We start from the raw sequence: 17,946 nt of genomic DNA, 5'->3' as shown, positions 1-17,946 counted from the left end.
GTGGATTCAGATGACTGCTCCTTCTCCCTTCTTTGAATTTCCTGCCATCTGTCTACACAGCTCTCTGCAGTTCTAACACCCTCCCCAGTGACTTGTAACAAGATGGGTTCCAGCGGGTTGCAGTGCCTTTGCCACCTGTCGTTGGCATATTAGATGTTCCAACAGAAGCGTGTATACTTTGAATTCCCCTGACTTTTTGAGACTCACAGCTTATAATAGTTCATTAGGGCCTTTTTATATTCGGATTTCTGGTGTCCTTCACCTCCATGCAATTTTAGCTGCTCACTTTCATGATCACAGTCTGGATCTTACATTCTGGGTTTTTTTGCCTTGAAAATCCTAAAGCTGGGCATACTCGTCTTTCTATAAATAAAAAAAAAAATTTTTTTTTTTAAGTAATTGCTATACCCAGTGTGGGGCTTGAACTCAACCTTGATCGAGAGTTGCGTGCTCTACTGACTGAGCCAGCCAGGTGCCCTTGGGCATACTCCTCTTTTTTTAAAAAAATATTTTATTTATTTATTTGACAGAGAGAGATCACAAGTAGGCAGAGAGGCAGGCAGAGAGAGAGGGGGAAGCAGACTCCCCGCCGAGCAGAGAGCCCGATGCGGGGCTTGATTCCAGGACCCTGAGATCATGACCTGAGCTGAAGGTAGAGGCTTTAACCCACTGAGCCACCCGGGTGCCCCAGGCATACTCCTTTTTGATCATAACTTCCATTCTCTCCGGCTCCCACTGTCACCTCTACCTGGTCTTGCACTATTTGAGACCTCCCATCCCTTACCCCTTTACCTTCTGTCATCCCCTTCTGTCTTCACTTCCCTACCCAGTTTGTTTATGTATTTAAAAGGTTTTATTTATTTATTTGTCAGAGAGGGAGAGGGAGAGACTGAGCATGTGTGTGCACAAGGAGGGGGAGTGGCAGGCAGAAGGAGAAGCAGGCTCCCTGCTGAGCAAGGAGCCTGGTGCATGCGGGACTCAATCCCAAGACCCTGGAATCATGACCTGAGCTGAGGGCAGACACTTACCTCACTGAGCCACCCAGGTGTCCCATCTTTGTTGTTTTTAAAGAAATTGGGTAAAAGTGTGTTGATCTGGTTGGTAATTACGGTTGGAAATTAGTAATAATAGCTAATGGTACTTAAACTATGTGGTTTTGAACATTAAATTCTCACCACATAGGACAGACCATCACTAGACAAACCAAACTAAATCTGTGTTTGAATGCGTTACTTTCTAGATTAACTCTCCCTGTGTGAATATGAACAATGCCCCCTTGTGGTTTTGTGTAAAAAATGCTTTAAAGGAAAAATTCCCCTGGCTAGAGAAACTTAAGGTATACTAATGTGAAGACAAAAACCAGCTTTGGTAGCAAGTGTAAAGGCTCTGGTGAAGGCTGGTTTGATTTTCTAATGTTAGTGAGATATCTTAGTAACCTTTGAATTTTTATTATGTTAATTTGTAAATTATGATACGTTTGTTTTGATACTTTATGTTAATGTATGTTATTATACCTTTGGCTAACTTCTTGATAATTATTTAGCTTAAAAATTAGAGGTGGGGCGCCTGGGTGGCTCAGTGGGTTAAAGCCTCTGCCTTCGGCTCGGGTCATGGTCTCAGGGTCCGGGGATCGAGCCCCGCATCGGGCTCTCTGCTCAGCGGGGAGCCGGCTTCCTCCTCTCTCTGCCTGCCTCTCTGCCTACTTGTAATCTCTCTCTGTCAAATAAATAAATAAAATCTTTAAAAAAAAATTAGAGGTAAACATTCAGTATTTGAAAAGGCAAGGATTTTGTTATATATGGCTGAGGTCACCAAAAACATATAGGAGTAGACACTTCCCTTGCCTTTAAGACTCTTACCCTGATATGACATAAAAGATAAATATATGTGAGATGGCCATGAGACCATAGGCAACTGAAGCATTAATTTTAACCTTGTAGGGATAATAATGTCTGGTCAAGGGGTACTTGGAATCTTTGGAAGGCAGGGCTACTAATTTGTTTTGCAAGACTTCTTGTAGGAGGTATAGTGCCTGCCCACCCACCCTCCCTGTTTATTTTAAGGTATGTTGTACATATAGTGAAATTCATCCTTTTTAATATATGGTTCTGACAGATGTATATCGACATGTAATCACTGCCACAATCAAGGTATAAGACTGTTCCGTCACAATCAAGGTATAGGACTGTTCCATTAACCCCCTAGAAATCCTCATGCCCTTTGTGGTCAACTTCTACCTCCAGCTCTAGCCTCTGATAACCAGCGGTCTTTTTCCTGCTCCTATATTAATATCTTTGCAAAACATGATGTAAATGGAATCATACAGTGTGTGGCTTTTTGAGTCTGACTCTTTGACTTAGCTGTAGTGCATTCGAGATTCATTTATGTTATTACATGTAACAGTAGTCAGTTCCTTTCTGTTGCTGTTCTGTTCCATTATATGGATGTACCACAGTTTGTTCATTTATTTCCCAATTGAGGGACATTTAAGATGTTACCCGTATTTGGTGAGCATGAGTGAGTGAAGCCTTTATAAACATTGATATACAGGTTTTTGTTTTTGTTTATACTTTTTTTTTTTGACTTGGATAAATGCCTGGGAATGGGATTGTTTTGTCATATAATAAGTATAACTTTATAAGCAGCATATGGTTAACTTTATAAGAAGCTGCTTTTAGGGGGATGCCTTGGTGGCTCAGTCGGTTAAGCATCTGTCTTCAGTTCAGGTCACGATCCTGGACCTGATCCTGGGGTTGAGCCTGCGTCAGGCTACCTGCTCAGCGGGCAGCCTGCTTCTCCCTCTCTCACTCCCCCTGCTTGTGCTCTCTCGCTTGCTCACTCTCTGTCAGATAAATAAATAAAATCTTTAAAAAAGGAACCCTGCTTTTAGGAGGCAAGTTTTTAAATCAAGATATGCCTAGTAGGGCTTGGACAGCATTCAGATGAAAGAGGATGGCTAGGACGCAGTGGTGCTTGCATTAGTTAGGATCCTGTTTCAGTAAATGGAACAGCGACCTTACTACCTTAGTTTAGCACAAAGAGGGCTATTGTCCCAGGTAGAAGAAGTCCTGGGCTACTGTTGCTGCTTAGCAGTACCATCAGGCACATTTTCTTGCTTATTGCTCCTTAGTAGGTGGCTTTCATCTTCGTGTCCATCAGGAGGTTCCTGCATATCCAAATATTAGACCCTCATTCTAGGCAGGATGATGAGAAAAAGGCAAAATGCACACAAAGCTGAATTTGCCTCTTTTCATTGCGACAACAATAGCTTTGTGTTTTCGATCCAACCAGGAGACTTCCACGTAGCTGTCATTGGCTACAAGTGGGTTGCTTGACCACCTTTAGTGACAACAGAGTCTGATGGAACATCCACAAACAAAATTGTTAAGGAAGATGGGCAGAACAGGCAGGAGTGTTTGCCTCAGTGCTTGGTGGCAGAGTTTAAAGCTCATTGTATTTCAAAACTTTTAAGTGGTATTTGGAAGCAGGTCTGTCTTGAAAAAGGAATAAACTTGAGCAAGTGTTTAATACACTTATTGGTGATGATTTTTATGAAAGATAGGGGATAGGCAGTGCAGTTCTAGTTTCTAGAATGTAGATTGAAGATATACTGTGATAGTGGACAGAAATGTCTCGGAAGAGGAATGGGTAAACCTTTGAAGTGAATAATTGAAATTACAGATTTGTGAAATTTAGAGATGTTTAAAGAGAATAAGGAAATTGGGTGAGGATAACAATTTGGGATGAAGTTTATTTTTACCGGTGATGTGGCCTTGTTAATACAGTGTCCTGAAATTATCACTTGGCACTTGCTGATTCATCTGAGGTTTTTCCATATCTTATTTCTGAAGTTCTTTTGCTGTAATGTTCTCATACATTATTTCTATAAATGTACTTTATTAATAAAAAGTAGGGGAAACATTTCTCTTTGGCACATTTGATACATTTCTCAAGAATACATTTACATTCTCTCCACTAGCAGTTTTTAAAGAACTTATTATAAAAATATATTTACTTTCTAAATTTCTATCATTCTCAACTTAAAAAAAATGTTATTTGAAGGCCTGAAAAGAATAAATTTCATGTTGATGTGGCAGAATAATCCTTATGTCTTGAATTTTCTTTTGAGGGCCACATTCTTTCTGAGGAAGGCACCGTGTTCTTTAAGATGCTGGAAAGATAAGATCTTTATGTAATAGCTATGTTAGGAAACCTTGTAAAAGACTTCCATATCGCAAGAATTTTTAGAGTTGGAAGAAAATGCTAAAGATTTTCTTGGTATATTGTGTCCTTCATTGAAGAAGGCATATCTTTGCTCTTATTCCTTTATCTAGCCAAACCCAGAGGTGCCCACTGTGTTTAATTAAAAACTTTAAGCCTTTCTACGAACAACTTTTAACCCACTCCTCACCCCTCACCCCACCTCACCCTGCTCGAAGTGATTCTTTCTTAATTCCTGACCTGTGAGGTACAAATGCTATATGATTGGGCATTACAGAAAATAGTGATAGAGGTTTGCTGGAAACATTGAAACATATTTTGCAGTAGATTGTGAGTCCACTAGGTGGAGTAGTTTTGGGATCTGTATTTCAGTGGTTACTGTGGTGCTGAGGAAATCCTTTTAAATTGTATCTCCGTTTCTTTCAGAATTCTAATAGAGAGGGTCGGCTTCTAAAAAAATGCTATGTCTTTTTGAAGTTCAGAAAAACTTTGAAATAAAAATACAGCAGAATGGCTTGTGTTGAAGCAGTTTTGGGTCAATGCCAGTAAAGAGGGATTATGTTTTTATAGAGAAAAGGCTTAGGGAAAAGTCAAGAAATGGGTGGTGATTTGAGAGGGAAAGAGGCAGTGTATAATGTCACCAAAATGATATGTGCTAGGATCACAATTGGCACAATTTTGCCCATTTATTGCTGGTAGTGCTTAAGGATTGTCACTGCAGTCTTAAGGCTTAAGCAAGGGGAGGGCAAAAAGTAGGGAAGACATGTAAGAAAGAGGAGAAGGAGAAAGGACATATGGTTTCAGGGCCAGTTCTTCATGGAGCATTGGGGAAAGATGAAAGTATAGGGAAAAAGTGATTTTAGCAGGTAAAAGTAGAGAAACCAACTGTGAAAATAGCACTTGTCACAGGCTTTATAAGTTCATAATACCCATTCTCTAACAGGAGACACTGGACTAAGTTTTGTCTGTATGTAATGGTGTAACATAAGACAGTTTGTGATTTTTTTTCTCAGCAGTGTTTGGATTTATTTCAGGTGTACTTTAGGAACCTTAACTGTGTTTCATTTGTTGTTGTTGTTGATCAAAGCTCCAAACTTTTCCTTATTTTATTTTAATATTATGTTGCTGGAGGGGGCTTTCTGATTTTTTTTTTTTTTTTTTTTTAATGTATAGCAAGGTTTTATGTTTCTGGTTTCCTCTTTTTTTTTTTTTTTTGGATCATTTGCTTTCTAGTGCCTTTGTTTTTCTTGGTGTTTTGTCTCTAGGTTCTGTGTAAATAAGAATGATACACATTTTGGATGAGGGTTTGGGTTTTATAATAAGCACTGAAAAAATGGCATCTTCTAGCTTTGCAAGGGGTATTGAAAGGTCCCTTACCTTTCAGGAAGTGTTACTTTGATCTGCCAGAAGGAGAAAGTGAGCTGTTTTAAAAGACTTCCACCAGGGACACCTGGGTGGCTCATTGGGGTAAGCCTCTGCCTTCAGCTCAGGTCGTGATCTCAGGGTCCTGGGATTGAGCCCCACATCGGGCTCTCTGCTCAGCGGCGAGCCTGCTTCCCCTGTCTCTCTGCCTACTTGTGATCTCTCTCTCTGTCAAAAAAAAAAAAAAAAACAAACTTAAGAAAAAAAGGACTTCGACCAAAGGAGATTGCACAACATCCTTGATGTCTTGTTTAAGGAATTCTTTCTTAGACCTCACATAGAATCCACTTGCTATAACAAACATTTACATGTTTTACCATTGGGAAGCACTTAGGTAGCATCTGCTCGCTTGTACATGATAGACTGTATTACCAAATCTTTATTGTTCAGCATGTGACTCAGCATGTTAAGGGTCTGCAATGCTCAGAAGAAAAATGGTGAAGAGACTCTACTAGTAAGAATAACTGCATTTCAGAAATGTGAAGGGTGTTGAGTAGCTTTGAGTTATATGCCTAGACAGCGTGGGGTCTGTGAAAGTCATCACTGTTTTTCTCACCATTTCTGCTTCTGCATATTTCTGTCTTCAGATTGAGACCAGCTGGCTACCGTCCTTTCTGTAAGAGCATTTATTGTCACTTCTCTTCCTCTTTTAGAGGCTGCAAATAGTTCCAGTTCCTTTCATCTTTCCTCAGAGGTTTTAGTTTTCAGCCTGTTAATCATCTTTGAGTCTCTTCTGAATCCCATCCAAGTTTTATTTTTCCTTAACATTCCTTTTCAGTTTAGAAGCACAAAACTGGACACTGTGCTCTGATAGTTTCTGACCACTTCTGAGTACTGAGAGAGGGAGATTTCACACTTGCACATGCGCCAGACTCCATTTCACATAACCTTAGATGATGTTTGCTTTCCAGAAGTCCAGTCATATGGTGCTGACTGGCTGTCAGATTTTTATCTCCTATGACCTTGATCTTTCCCTCTTATGTTTATTTATAGCTTGTGAATTCATCATCTTTTATTTATGGAGTTTACTTTTCTTGGCTGGATTGCTTTGCACTGTCCTCATTGAAATTCATTGCCCTTTTTTCTCATTATTTTACCACTTACTTAACGTCATTTCCATGCTTATCTTCCAGTGTGGCCAACCCAAAGGCTTCATATTTTCTGTGCCATGCAAGTCAGTGATGCAGATGTTAAAAAAAAAAGAAAAAGAAAAAAGAAAAAAAAAAAGGAGGAGGGTGAAACAATGTTCTAGAAACAATGGCAGAACACAATTTGTTGGTATTTCTTAAAATTTACTATGTTGACTAGCCAAGCTAAATGGTAGTGGGCTATCTCTGTTTCCCTTCATTTGTACTTTCTTATACTCCTAGGATCTGTTCCCTTACCACCAGAGTTTGGTGCTCGCATCTCCACACAGCTGTGCCAAGGAACAAAGAAAGCTTTGTTAGAGCAATTCACCTTAGACACTGTTGTCAGATTTAATCTTAATCACTGCCTTGTACATATTTCACCCTGTTCATAACTTTCAGTGGCTCCCCACTGCCACTGAATTAAATATAAAATTCCTGATTTGGTATTCAAGGCACATTATTTCATTTTTCATGGCCTTAGCTTCCCTTCTGTCTGATTGCTTGTAACTATACAAAACAAACCGTTTGCCTTCCCTGGATATCTTGCACACCTTCTGAGGCCTTGGTTTGTTTGCATTGTTTGCTCTGCTTAGACCACTGAAGCTTTTCCATCTAATTTCTGTTTAACACCATGTAAGATCAACTAACTTTCTCCCTCTTTCTCTCTTTCTCTTTCTGGATTTCTCCAGCAAGATATGGTCTTTTCCTCCCACCTCATCTTTATACTCTTTGGGGATACTTTTTTTTAGTAGTATTTACGGGTACATGGCAAATAGATGAACTGTATTAGTTTGAGTACATTTTATGATATTTGATTCAAATTCTGGTATAAGCTCCCTACTCGTAGCAAAGTGTGGACTAACAGCCAGTTTACATTTTGAGTAGCACTGGCACAGTCTGCTTTTTCTCCCTTAAAAAAGTTCTAAAAAGAGTTAAAGGTTTAGAATAATTTATTATATTAGTCATTAATTAAACAAAAAATGCTAATTGCTAATTAAACATAAATTGCTTGATTGCATAATTAAATTTGTACTCGAAAAGCCCTTTTGTAATTGACTTTTACTGTTTCCTAGAAACTACCCAACTCTGGCCAATATTGAAAGAAAGAAAAAGTTAAAACTTGAAAAGGAAAAGAGAGGAGCAGTTTTGACGACGACACAGTATGGGTAAGTTCCTTAAAATTGCTTTCATTCTCCATGCTTATTTCAAATGAGTATACTTACAAATAATAAACAAGAGTATGCACCAAAATCTTAAAATTGCTATACTCCTAATTCTGAAATCTTTGCTTTTGTAACTTTTTTACTTCAAAATTTCTTTAAATTATGTTTTTAAATAAGTAGTGCCCTATATTCAAGTGTTTTTTCAAAAAGATTTATTGTTGATAAATCTTTTGTCTTTGTCTCCTAGCTAAACAGTTCTCCTTTCCAGAGACAATCCATTCTATCCTTCCAGAGATACTTCATTTGTATGTAGCACATAAGATAATAGTCTTTTTTTTTTCCTTTTTTGACACTATTCTATACTTTTCTTTTTTTAGCCAAATGATATACTTGGCGATATTAATAAATAACTAGCCTCTTCTTTCTTCAAGGATATGTAGAACCCTAAGGGTGTCCCACAGTTTTTTTGTTTGTTTTTTAAAGCCAATTTCCTATTGACAAATACTGAAGTTCTTACCAGTCTTTTACTAATAAAAATTTGCCATTATTGCCCTGACATACATTTTACATATATGCAAATATTCCTAGAAGTAGATTTGCTAAGTCAAAAGATAGTATGTGTATTTATTTTTGTTTTTTAGTTTTTAGTTTTTTAGTTTTTTTTTTTTTAAGATTTATTTATTAGAGAGAGGGAGAGAGAGAGCATGGCGGAGAGGGGCAAAGGGTGGGAGAGATGAAGAGAATCCCAAGCAGACTTCCTGTTGAGTGCAGAGCCTGACATGAGGCTTGATCCCATGACCCTGAGACCATGACCTGAGCTACAATCGAGAGACAGAAGCTTAACTGACTGAGCCAAACAGGCACCCCAGATGTATGTGTATTTGTAATATTAATGGCTAACTGCCAAATACCTATCATAGTTAACTCTCCCACCAGTAGTATATGAGACACCCTATTTTTCCCAACCCCTCACCTTCATAGAATTTTTTTCAAAATTTTTTGTTTCATTTTTTCCTGAATTTAATTTTTAATATAAATAGAAGATACAAATCTCAAATGTACAACTCAAATTTATACACATACACACACCTACACACCCATGTAATCTCCACACAGGTTAATAATATTCAAAACATCTTCACCTCATGAATTTTTCTTAAGCTCTCCCTAGTTTATTGCCTCCCAACAAAGATGACCTCTTTTCTGATTTCTGTAATCATAGATTTGTTTTACGTGCTCTTGAAACCTTATATAAGTAGAATCGTAAGATATATATTCTTTGGTGTGTGATTTCTGTGGTTTGGAATTGTTTTGTGGTATTCACCCATATTGTGTGTAGCTCTAAACTGTTAATTTTTATTGTTGTGTAACATTCATTACTGAGAATAGCCATTCTACTGTTGGACATATGGATTGTTTCTGGTTTGAGTTATTATGAATAAAGCTGCAATGAACATTCTTTTACATGTCTTTTGGGACATAAGTACTTGTTTTCACGGGTCATAGATATATGCTGAATCATTGGGCATCTGTATATTTAGTTTTAATAGATAAAGCCAAACAATTTTTCTGTAATGGTTGTACCAGTTTACACTCCTACTGATTGTGCATCTAATTGTTCTGTCTTTGGTTCATGCTTGGTTACACCTTTTCCTCATGTCCTCCTATCTCTGTCTTGATTTCCCTCTTGACTAATGATGTTGGACACTTTTTATATTCTTATCAGCCATTTTGATATTTCCTTGTGAAGTGCCAGTTCAAGTTTTTGACCAGTTTTAAATGGGGTTGCTTTTCTTGATTCGTAGGAGTTATTTACATAGACACAACTCCTTTCTTGAGTAGGTGAATTGCAAGTATACCCTCACAACTTGTGACTTGCCTTTTTACTCTCTTACTGGGTGTCCTTTTCCCCCCAATATAGTAGTAAGTATTATTTGTTCAGACATCTGGAGTCATTTGACCTTCAGTTAGACATATCTGCTGATCTTGACAGGCTCAGTCATGGCTGGAGGTTGGTTAGCTGATGGCTAATCTAGCCTAGCTGAAGGCTGGGATACCTACGTAGTACCATTTCTGGTATGCTTCATTCTTTAGTGTTGATCCATCATCTGATAGCATTTTCCTTTTGCCTAAAAGACTTTCTTTGGCTCTTCTTGTAGTGAGGATCTGCAGAGGTGAATTCTTTCAGCTTCGTGTGTCTAAAAAGGTCTTTCTTTGCCTTTCTTTTTGAAAAATATTTTTGCTGGATATGCAGTTCCAGTTTAACAGGTTTATTTATTTAATTATTTATTTATTTTATTAACATATAATGTATTATTTGCCCCAGGGGTACAGGTCTGTGAATCATCAGGCTTAAACATTTCACAGCACTCACCATTGCACATACCCTCCCCAACGTCCATAACCCAGCCACTCTATCCCTATCCTCTCACCCAGCAACCCTCAGTTTGTTTTGTGGGATTAAGAGTCTCTTATGGTTTGACACTCTTCTGATCCCATCTTGTTTCATTTTTTCCTTCCCCACCCCCCACAACCCCCAACCTTGCCTCTCAAACTCCTCATATCAGAGAGATCATACGATAATTGTCTTTCTCTGATTGACTTATTTTGCTCAGCATAATACCGTCTAGTTCCTTCCACGTCGTTGCAAATGGCAAGATTTTGTTTCTTTTGATGGCGGCATAGTATTCCATTGTATGTGTGTATGTGTTTGTGTGTATGTGTATATATACACATGTGTATATATACACGTGTGTATGTGTATATATACACACGTGTATATATACACATGTGTATATATACACATACACACAAACACACACACACATACATATACCACATCTTCTTTATCCATTCATCCGTTGATGGACATCTAGGTTCTTTCCATAGTTTGACTTATTAACAGGCTTTTTTGTTTAGTTTTAGGTTTTTTTTTTTTTTTTAATTTAAGGATTTTGTTCCATTGTCTTTTCATTTGCATTGTTTCCAAAGAAATCTGCGATTAATCATTAATTCCTTCCTATATATAAAATGCTTTTTTTTGCTAGCTGCTTTTAATATTTCTTCTTTATTACTGGTTTAAGCAATTAGATAATGATGTGCCTTTGTATTTTCTTCATGTTTCTTGTGCTTGGGATTTGTTGAAATTCTTGGTTTATGGGTTTATAGTTTTTGTCAGTTTTGGAAAAATTTTGAGAATCTCAATCAGGCTCCACACCCAGTGCAGAGCCCGATGTAAGGCTCAATCTCACAGCCCCAGGATCATGACCTAAGTTGAAATCAAGATTTGGAAGCTTAACTGACTGAGCTACTCAGGTACCTCTCCAACTCATTTTAAGAGTTGGTCTTAAAATATATAGTCTTGTATATTGTACAACGTTATAATGGAGGTCTTGGGCAGTATAATAAAGCAAAAAAAAAATAAGACGTATAAAATTTGAAAAGAAAGAAGTAACTGTCAGCTATTAAAAGTCGACATGATTGTGTGTGTAAAAAAAAAATCCAAACAAATCTATAATTAGAGTTAATAAAGTGAATTTAACAAGTGTGCTGAATACATATAAAATCAGTATTTAAAAAATCAGTTGGATTTCTATATGCTATCAATGATTAAAAAATGAAAGTTTAGAAGATACTATTTATGATAGCATCAGAATATCAAATACCTAGGAATACATCTAACAAAAGACTTGTAAGGCCTCTATACTAAAAACTGTAAAATGTTGCTCAAAAATGAAGGCCTAGGGACGCCTGGGTGGCTCAGTTGGTTAAGCAGCTGCCTTCGGCTCAGGTCATGATCCCAGCGTCCTGGGATCGAGTCCCACATCGGGCTCCTTGCTCCGCGGGTAGCCTGCTTCTCCCTCTGCCTCTGCCTACCACTCTGTCTGCCTGTGCTCGCTCGCGCTCTCTCTAACAAATAAATAAATTTAAAAAAAAAATTAGAATATTTAAAAAAAAAATGAAGGCCTAAATAAATGGAGGATATATATAATGTTCATGGACTAGAAGACTCTTTATGTTTTTCTCCAAATTTATCCCAATCAAAATCCCAGCAGGTTTTGTTTTGCTTTGTAGAACGGTAGAAGGGGAGGTTAGTATTGGTAAGATTTAAGACTTACATGAAAACCCAAAGTATCCAGACAGCTAAGAAAGAGATGAAGGTAGTATGGCATTGTCCAAGGATAGGTAAACAGAACAGAATACAGTTCACAATAGAGCCTCTGGTAAACAGTCCCCTGATTTATGGCTGGTGGCAATATGGTGCATTGGAGAAAGGGTAGCATTTTCAACCCTTTCCTTTTAAATTTCATATCTATGTATTTAAAATATATTTTCTTAGAGAATATGTAATTGGTCTTATTTTTTATTATCTAGGCCAATAATCTTTATCTTTTAATTACATTTAAAATAATTACTAATATAGTTGGGTTTCAGTCTACCATTGTCTTATTTGTCTTGGGCGCCTGGGTGGCTCAGTGGTTTAAGCCACTGCCTTTGGCTCAGGACATGATCTCAGGGTCCTGGGATTGAGTCCTGCATCGGGCTCTCTGCTCGGCAGAGAGCCTGCTTCCCTCTCACTCTCTCTGCCTGCCTCTCGGCCTACTTGTGATCTCTCTCTGTCAAATAAATAAATAAAATATTAAAAAAAAAATAAAAAATATGTCCTATTTTTTTCTTTATTTCCTTCCTTTGTTTTTTTGTTGTTGTTGTTGTTGTTGTTGTTGTTGTAAGTAGGCTCCATGCCCAGCCCCAAGAAGGGGCTTGAACTCATGACCCTAAGATCAAGACTTGGAAACTTAACCAACTGAGCCACTCAGAGACCCCCTCCCGCCTTACCTTCTTTTGGATTAATTGAATATTTTTTTAATATTTTACTTCTCCTCTATTAGCTTTTTAGTTATAATTATTCTTTATTTCTCTACTTCATGTGTATCTACATCTTTACTTACATTATACTTTCGTAAGTATTTTTAAGTGCTGGTTAAATAAACTTTTCCTTTTAAATGATTGTCAATCAACAGTGTAAAGGAACTACTCCCTTAAAGGTAGGGGTAGTGCAAATACCAGATATACCACTTTCAATGAAGTCTTATTGACCGATCAGGTAAAGGTCTTTCTAGGGGCACCTGGCTGGCTTAGTTGGTAGAGCATGAGATTTGATCTTAGGGTAAGTATCTAGTCCCATGTTGACTGTAGAAATTACTTAAAAAAAAAAAAAATCTTAGGGCACCTGGGTGGCTCAGTTGGTTAAGCATCAGCCTTTGGCTCAGGTCATGATCCTAGGGTCCTGGAATTGAGTCCCACATTGGACTCCCTGCTCAGCAGGGAGTCAGCTTCTTCCTCTCCCTCTGCCCCTCTTCCCCATTTGTTCTGTCTCTCTCTCTTTCAAATAAATAAAATCTTTTTTTTTTTTAAAGGTTTTATTTATTTGACAGACAGAGATCACAAGTAGGCAGAGAGGCAGGCAGAGGGAGAAGGAGAAGCAGGCTCCCTGCTGAGCAGAGAGCCCGATGCGGCGCTCGATCCCAGGACCCTGGGATCATGACCTGAGCTGAAGGCAGAGGCTTAACCCACTGAGCCACCCAGGCGCCCCTCAAATAAATAAAATCTTTTAAAAAAGTAAAATCTTAAAAAAAAATCATTCTTACTAATGTGAATATCTTAAGATGATCATTTAAAAGTCATCTGTGGTCAGGTGCTATAGGGGCAGGATACAGGGAAGGCATTTATGAATGGGAACCTGTGATGACACTGTTGAGGCCTGACTTCTGTGCTTGCATGTTGGAAATTGGTCCATGGTTTTCTGCAAAATTTGGAGTATATACATGATTTTTGGAATGAGACTCTGTAATCCTTCTGTAAGGATTATGGTGACCCTAAAAAAATTAAGAACCTTTGGATTGCAGAAATATTAACCAAATATGTTAGTTTAGAAAATTATTTAGAAATTGTTGGGATAATAACTACCATTTATTAAGAGCTCAGTGTGGCACTTTATTATTAGTTCTATGTCTCTATGATTCCCTTCTACAAATGGGGGAGTAAACAAATGCAGGGATATTAATATTGTCCAAGAGGCACAGTTAGTAGGTGGCAAATTGGGATTTGAACCCAGATTCCTAATTTCTGTATTCCTAACTGCAGCCTGCATTATTAATGAAAAAAAAATTCTGCCAATAAATGACAAATAAGAAAAATCATGTATTTTTGTGAAAACTCAGCCCTACTAAAGGATACCTTGTATTGTTGTCTATTGAGAACATACAGTGAACCTTTTTTGAAAATTTTTTCCTGCACAGTTTACCTTGGAATATGCTCAGGCATGCATTTGTTTTCCTTCTAAGAGGAGTAATTATAGTTGTTCAGAGGGCACTTGATTTGAAGTAGCTGTGAAATTGTGCTCAGTTTATGATCTTTAAGTTTATCCTCTAAAGTGAAGAGAATAGTAACCTGTCTAACCTACTTTCAAAGAGTTGTCATGAAGATCAAACAAGGCAGCATATTTGTAAATGTGTCAGAAACTTTTAAGACTCCTGGAGAATGAATAGACAAGAGTTAACACTCTTTCAAATCTAAGAAACACTTTCATGTACAATCAAAATGAAAGAATTTTGCCAGTTAAATTGACCTACCGTTGATCATACAACATAGACCATTTTCAGAGGGGTTAGAATATGGGAGGACATATGCATCTCAGAATTGATAAGGTATAGTATATTGTGGTATGTTATTTTAGAGGTCTGCCATAAAATTCCTTGTCTTTGGAAGCTGTTGAGTTTATTTATTTTGATTTCTTTAATGTACTAGGCTACAAATAATTGATAAGGCAGCTAAATTTCTTTTGCATTCAGTACTCTCCTTTAGATTTCTCTTGAGAGGTCAGTGCCTTTTATATATAGAATTGCATTTTTCTCACTCCAGCAAGATGAAGGGGATGTCCAGACATTCACAGATGGCAAAGATCAGAAGTCCTCGCAGGCATCACAAATGGAAAAATGACCGTGTTGGACAGAAAGCAGCCGTTGGATCTGGCAGTTGCTTGGGTGATGCAAAGCCTGAAGATCCACCTGAAGCAAATGCAGACCCTCTGGGTGTTTTGGTAAACACAGATTCTGGTAAGCTGAAAGGAAAGTAGTGTGTTTATAAGTGTATAGACCGTGATGCTGAAGTTGATTCCTCACAGCATTGTTTGTGGAGAATTTAATGGCAAATATGTTAAAAAAAAAAAAATAGAACGATGCTTTTGTTTTTGTTTGCAGTAGGAGTGTCTTGTCAAAACCCTCATTTCTGAATCTTGGGGAGTGGGTGCATGAGGCAGGCAGGATGTAGAAGAAAGATGATATTTATTGGATAATTATCATAGTATTGTATAATCTTGGAAATGTTCTTAAGATTGTTCTGTATGGGGGCGCATGGGTGACTCAGTCGGTTAAGCGTCCAACTCTTGATTTTCGGCTCAGGTCATGATCTCAAGGTCATCAGATGGAGCCCCATGTCAGGGTTAGTGCTCAGAGGGGAGTCTGCTTGGGATTTTCTCTCTCTCCCTCTGCCACCCCCCCACCCCCTGCACCATGCTCTCACTCTCCAAAATAAATCTTCGGAAAAAAAAAAAAAGATTGTTTTGAATGTTTTGATGCTGTAGATTCAGAGTTGCTTAATTATCTTAATTTTTCCCCACCTACGAGGTGGCTAATTTCAGTGGAAGCCAGTACTGTTTATGCTGCTGAGCATGAATATGATCTCCTTGAGTAAATATTATTATTTCATTGTTTTTGATACTATTCTTCCTTAGCGTGTAGAATATCTTTATATTAGCTTTGAATTCCCTTACTCTTGCTTAATAAATTGAGAAATTAAAGAACCAGAATGCTGCTAACCACGCAGAGATATCATCCAGCCTCTGAGGTTCCATTTTCCCTTCTAAAAAATAAAAATGTAGGGGTGCCTGGGTGGCTCAGTGGGTTAAGGCTCCTGCCTTTGGCTCAGGTCATGATCCCAGGGTCCTGGGATCAAGCCCCATGTTGGGCTTTTTGCTCAGCGGGGAGCTTGCTTCCCCCCCCCGCCCCCCCCCACCTGCCTCTCTGCCTACTTGTGATCTCTGTCTGTCAAATAAATAAATAAAATCTTTAAAAAAATAAAATAAAATAAAAAATGAAAATGTAAATGTAAATATTTCTACCACCTTTCCTTCCAATATCATCGTGAAGCTTTATCTTATTATATGTATTTTCTCTTCTGCAAAGGAGTGGTATTAGTGAGGGGACTGATGCTAGCAGGCTCTGTTTAACTTGGAAGACAATGGCTTCTGTGATAAACACATGGCAAATATTTAAACTTGCGGATGGCAAGAAATGGGATAACTAATTCAATGACTGAATTGGGATGGAAAGGATCTTGGCATAGGGAGTGTTGGGCTAAGAATAATATATAATTTAGTTAGAATAATAATAATTATTTTAACACCAGCTAACACTTACTGAGTAAGGTACTTAAAGTGCTCTACATGCTTTATACATGTTAACTCTTTTCCTTTTACAATGCATATGTACTGTTGCTACTTGCATTTTAGAACTGAGGAACACAGGGTAGGTAATTTACCTTAGCCCAGCTGTTAGTTGGCAACAGTGCCAGAGTTTGAATTTAAGAGTCTGATTCCACTAGACACTATGCTCCTTTTAAATGTGAAGTCTGAATTTATCTTAAAAAAAAAAAAAAAGTGTATGAACCTAGGATAGTTGTGATGTGGGAGAGAATTTAGAAAAGGCATCTTTGTATCCTTGCTGATAGCAGGGAAAAGGCAGATGACATTTGGGCCAGAGCTGAGTTTACTCTTGGGCACTGATTCCTTTCCTTCAGAAGGTGTTAGAGCCCACACACTTCTTCAGATTTACAGTGTGTGACCTTGATGATAAAAACCATCTGTATCCAAATACAAACTTTCATGTCATTAAAATACTTGAAACACAAATACAAAGACTACTGTTAAAATTAGTAAGTTACTAATCTGAAAATTATGTAATTCTTCACTTCATGCAATTCTCTAAATGAACATTTAAGGGACTCTGTAATATTGAATAGTCTTCATTCTGTTAGCTTTGGTGGATGGGTAATTGTTATCTTTCTCTCTTTCTTTTAAAGTAATCTCTATACCCAACATGGGCCTTGAACTAACGACCCTGAGATTGAGAGTTGTGTGCTCTATGGACTGAGCCAGCCAGGCCCCCTCTGTTTTCTTGTTTTTTATTTTTATTTTTTTTAATATTTTATTTATTTTGGGTGAGCATGGTGGTGGTATTAAGGAGGGCACGGATTGCATGGAGCACTGGGTGTTATATTCAAACAATCATGGAACATTACATCAAAAACTAATGATGTACTGTATGGTGACTAACATAACACACCAAAAAAAGATTTTACTTAAGAGAGAGAGAGAGAGCACAGAGAGAGGGAGTGAGAGGGAGAAGCAGAGAGCCTGATGTGGGGCTCCATCTCAGGACCCTGAGATATGGCCTGAGCCAAAGGCAGATGGTTAACTGACTAAACCACCCAGGTGCTCCTGTTTTCTCATTTTTAAAGAAGTATTTCAGTATGTGGTAATCTGGTGAAATACCAACATAAAGATGATTATGTATTTTGCTCTACTTAAGCCCGTATCTAGGTCTTCAGGAGATGCTTTCGATGTGAGAGACAATAGTATCTTTTATCCTCATGGTAGAAAGTGTTCAGTCAGATTCTTTTGTGTCCAAGCAGTTGTATGAGAGACCTCAAATAATTTTGTTTTGGTGTAAATGTGTAAGCCTTTACCTGTACTGAGGGTCAAAGATAGGAATGCACCTATATTGAGGGTCAAAGATGATTATGTAAGTCTTGAATATAAAAATCTTACAAGTAAGTTATAAATTCATAATATTATTCTTTAAGGAAATAAAAAAAACAATGATTAAGTTAGGGTAACTTAATTTTGTAGGAAAGATTTTGTTTAAATTTATATTATCCTTTATCTGGGATTT

At 37.7% G+C, this 17,946-nt stretch overlaps 1 protein-coding gene across 1 annotated transcript in view; it reads left to right on the top strand.

Annotated features, from left to right (window-relative positions):
- The window catches only part of NUFIP1 (nuclear FMR1 interacting protein 1), a 45,217-nt gene that overhangs the window by 11,426 nt on the left and 15,845 nt on the right, over window positions 1-17,946 (top strand). Inside the window, exons 6-7 of the mRNA XM_080799537.1 lie at window positions 7,847-7,939; window positions 14,858-15,051. Coding sequence (XP_080655663.1) covers window positions 7,847-7,939; window positions 14,858-15,051 — 287 coding nt within the window. The remainder of the gene's footprint in view (window positions 1-7,846; window positions 7,940-14,857; window positions 15,052-17,946) is intronic.

Source organism: Martes martes (genome assembly GCF_963455335.1).
Source record: "Martes martes genome assembly, chromosome: 3".
Taxonomy (NCBI): Eukaryota; Metazoa; Chordata; class Mammalia; order Carnivora; family Mustelidae; genus Martes; species Martes martes.
Note: the sequence above shows the minus strand (reverse complement) of the source record. Positions and strands in the feature narration are given on the sequence as shown.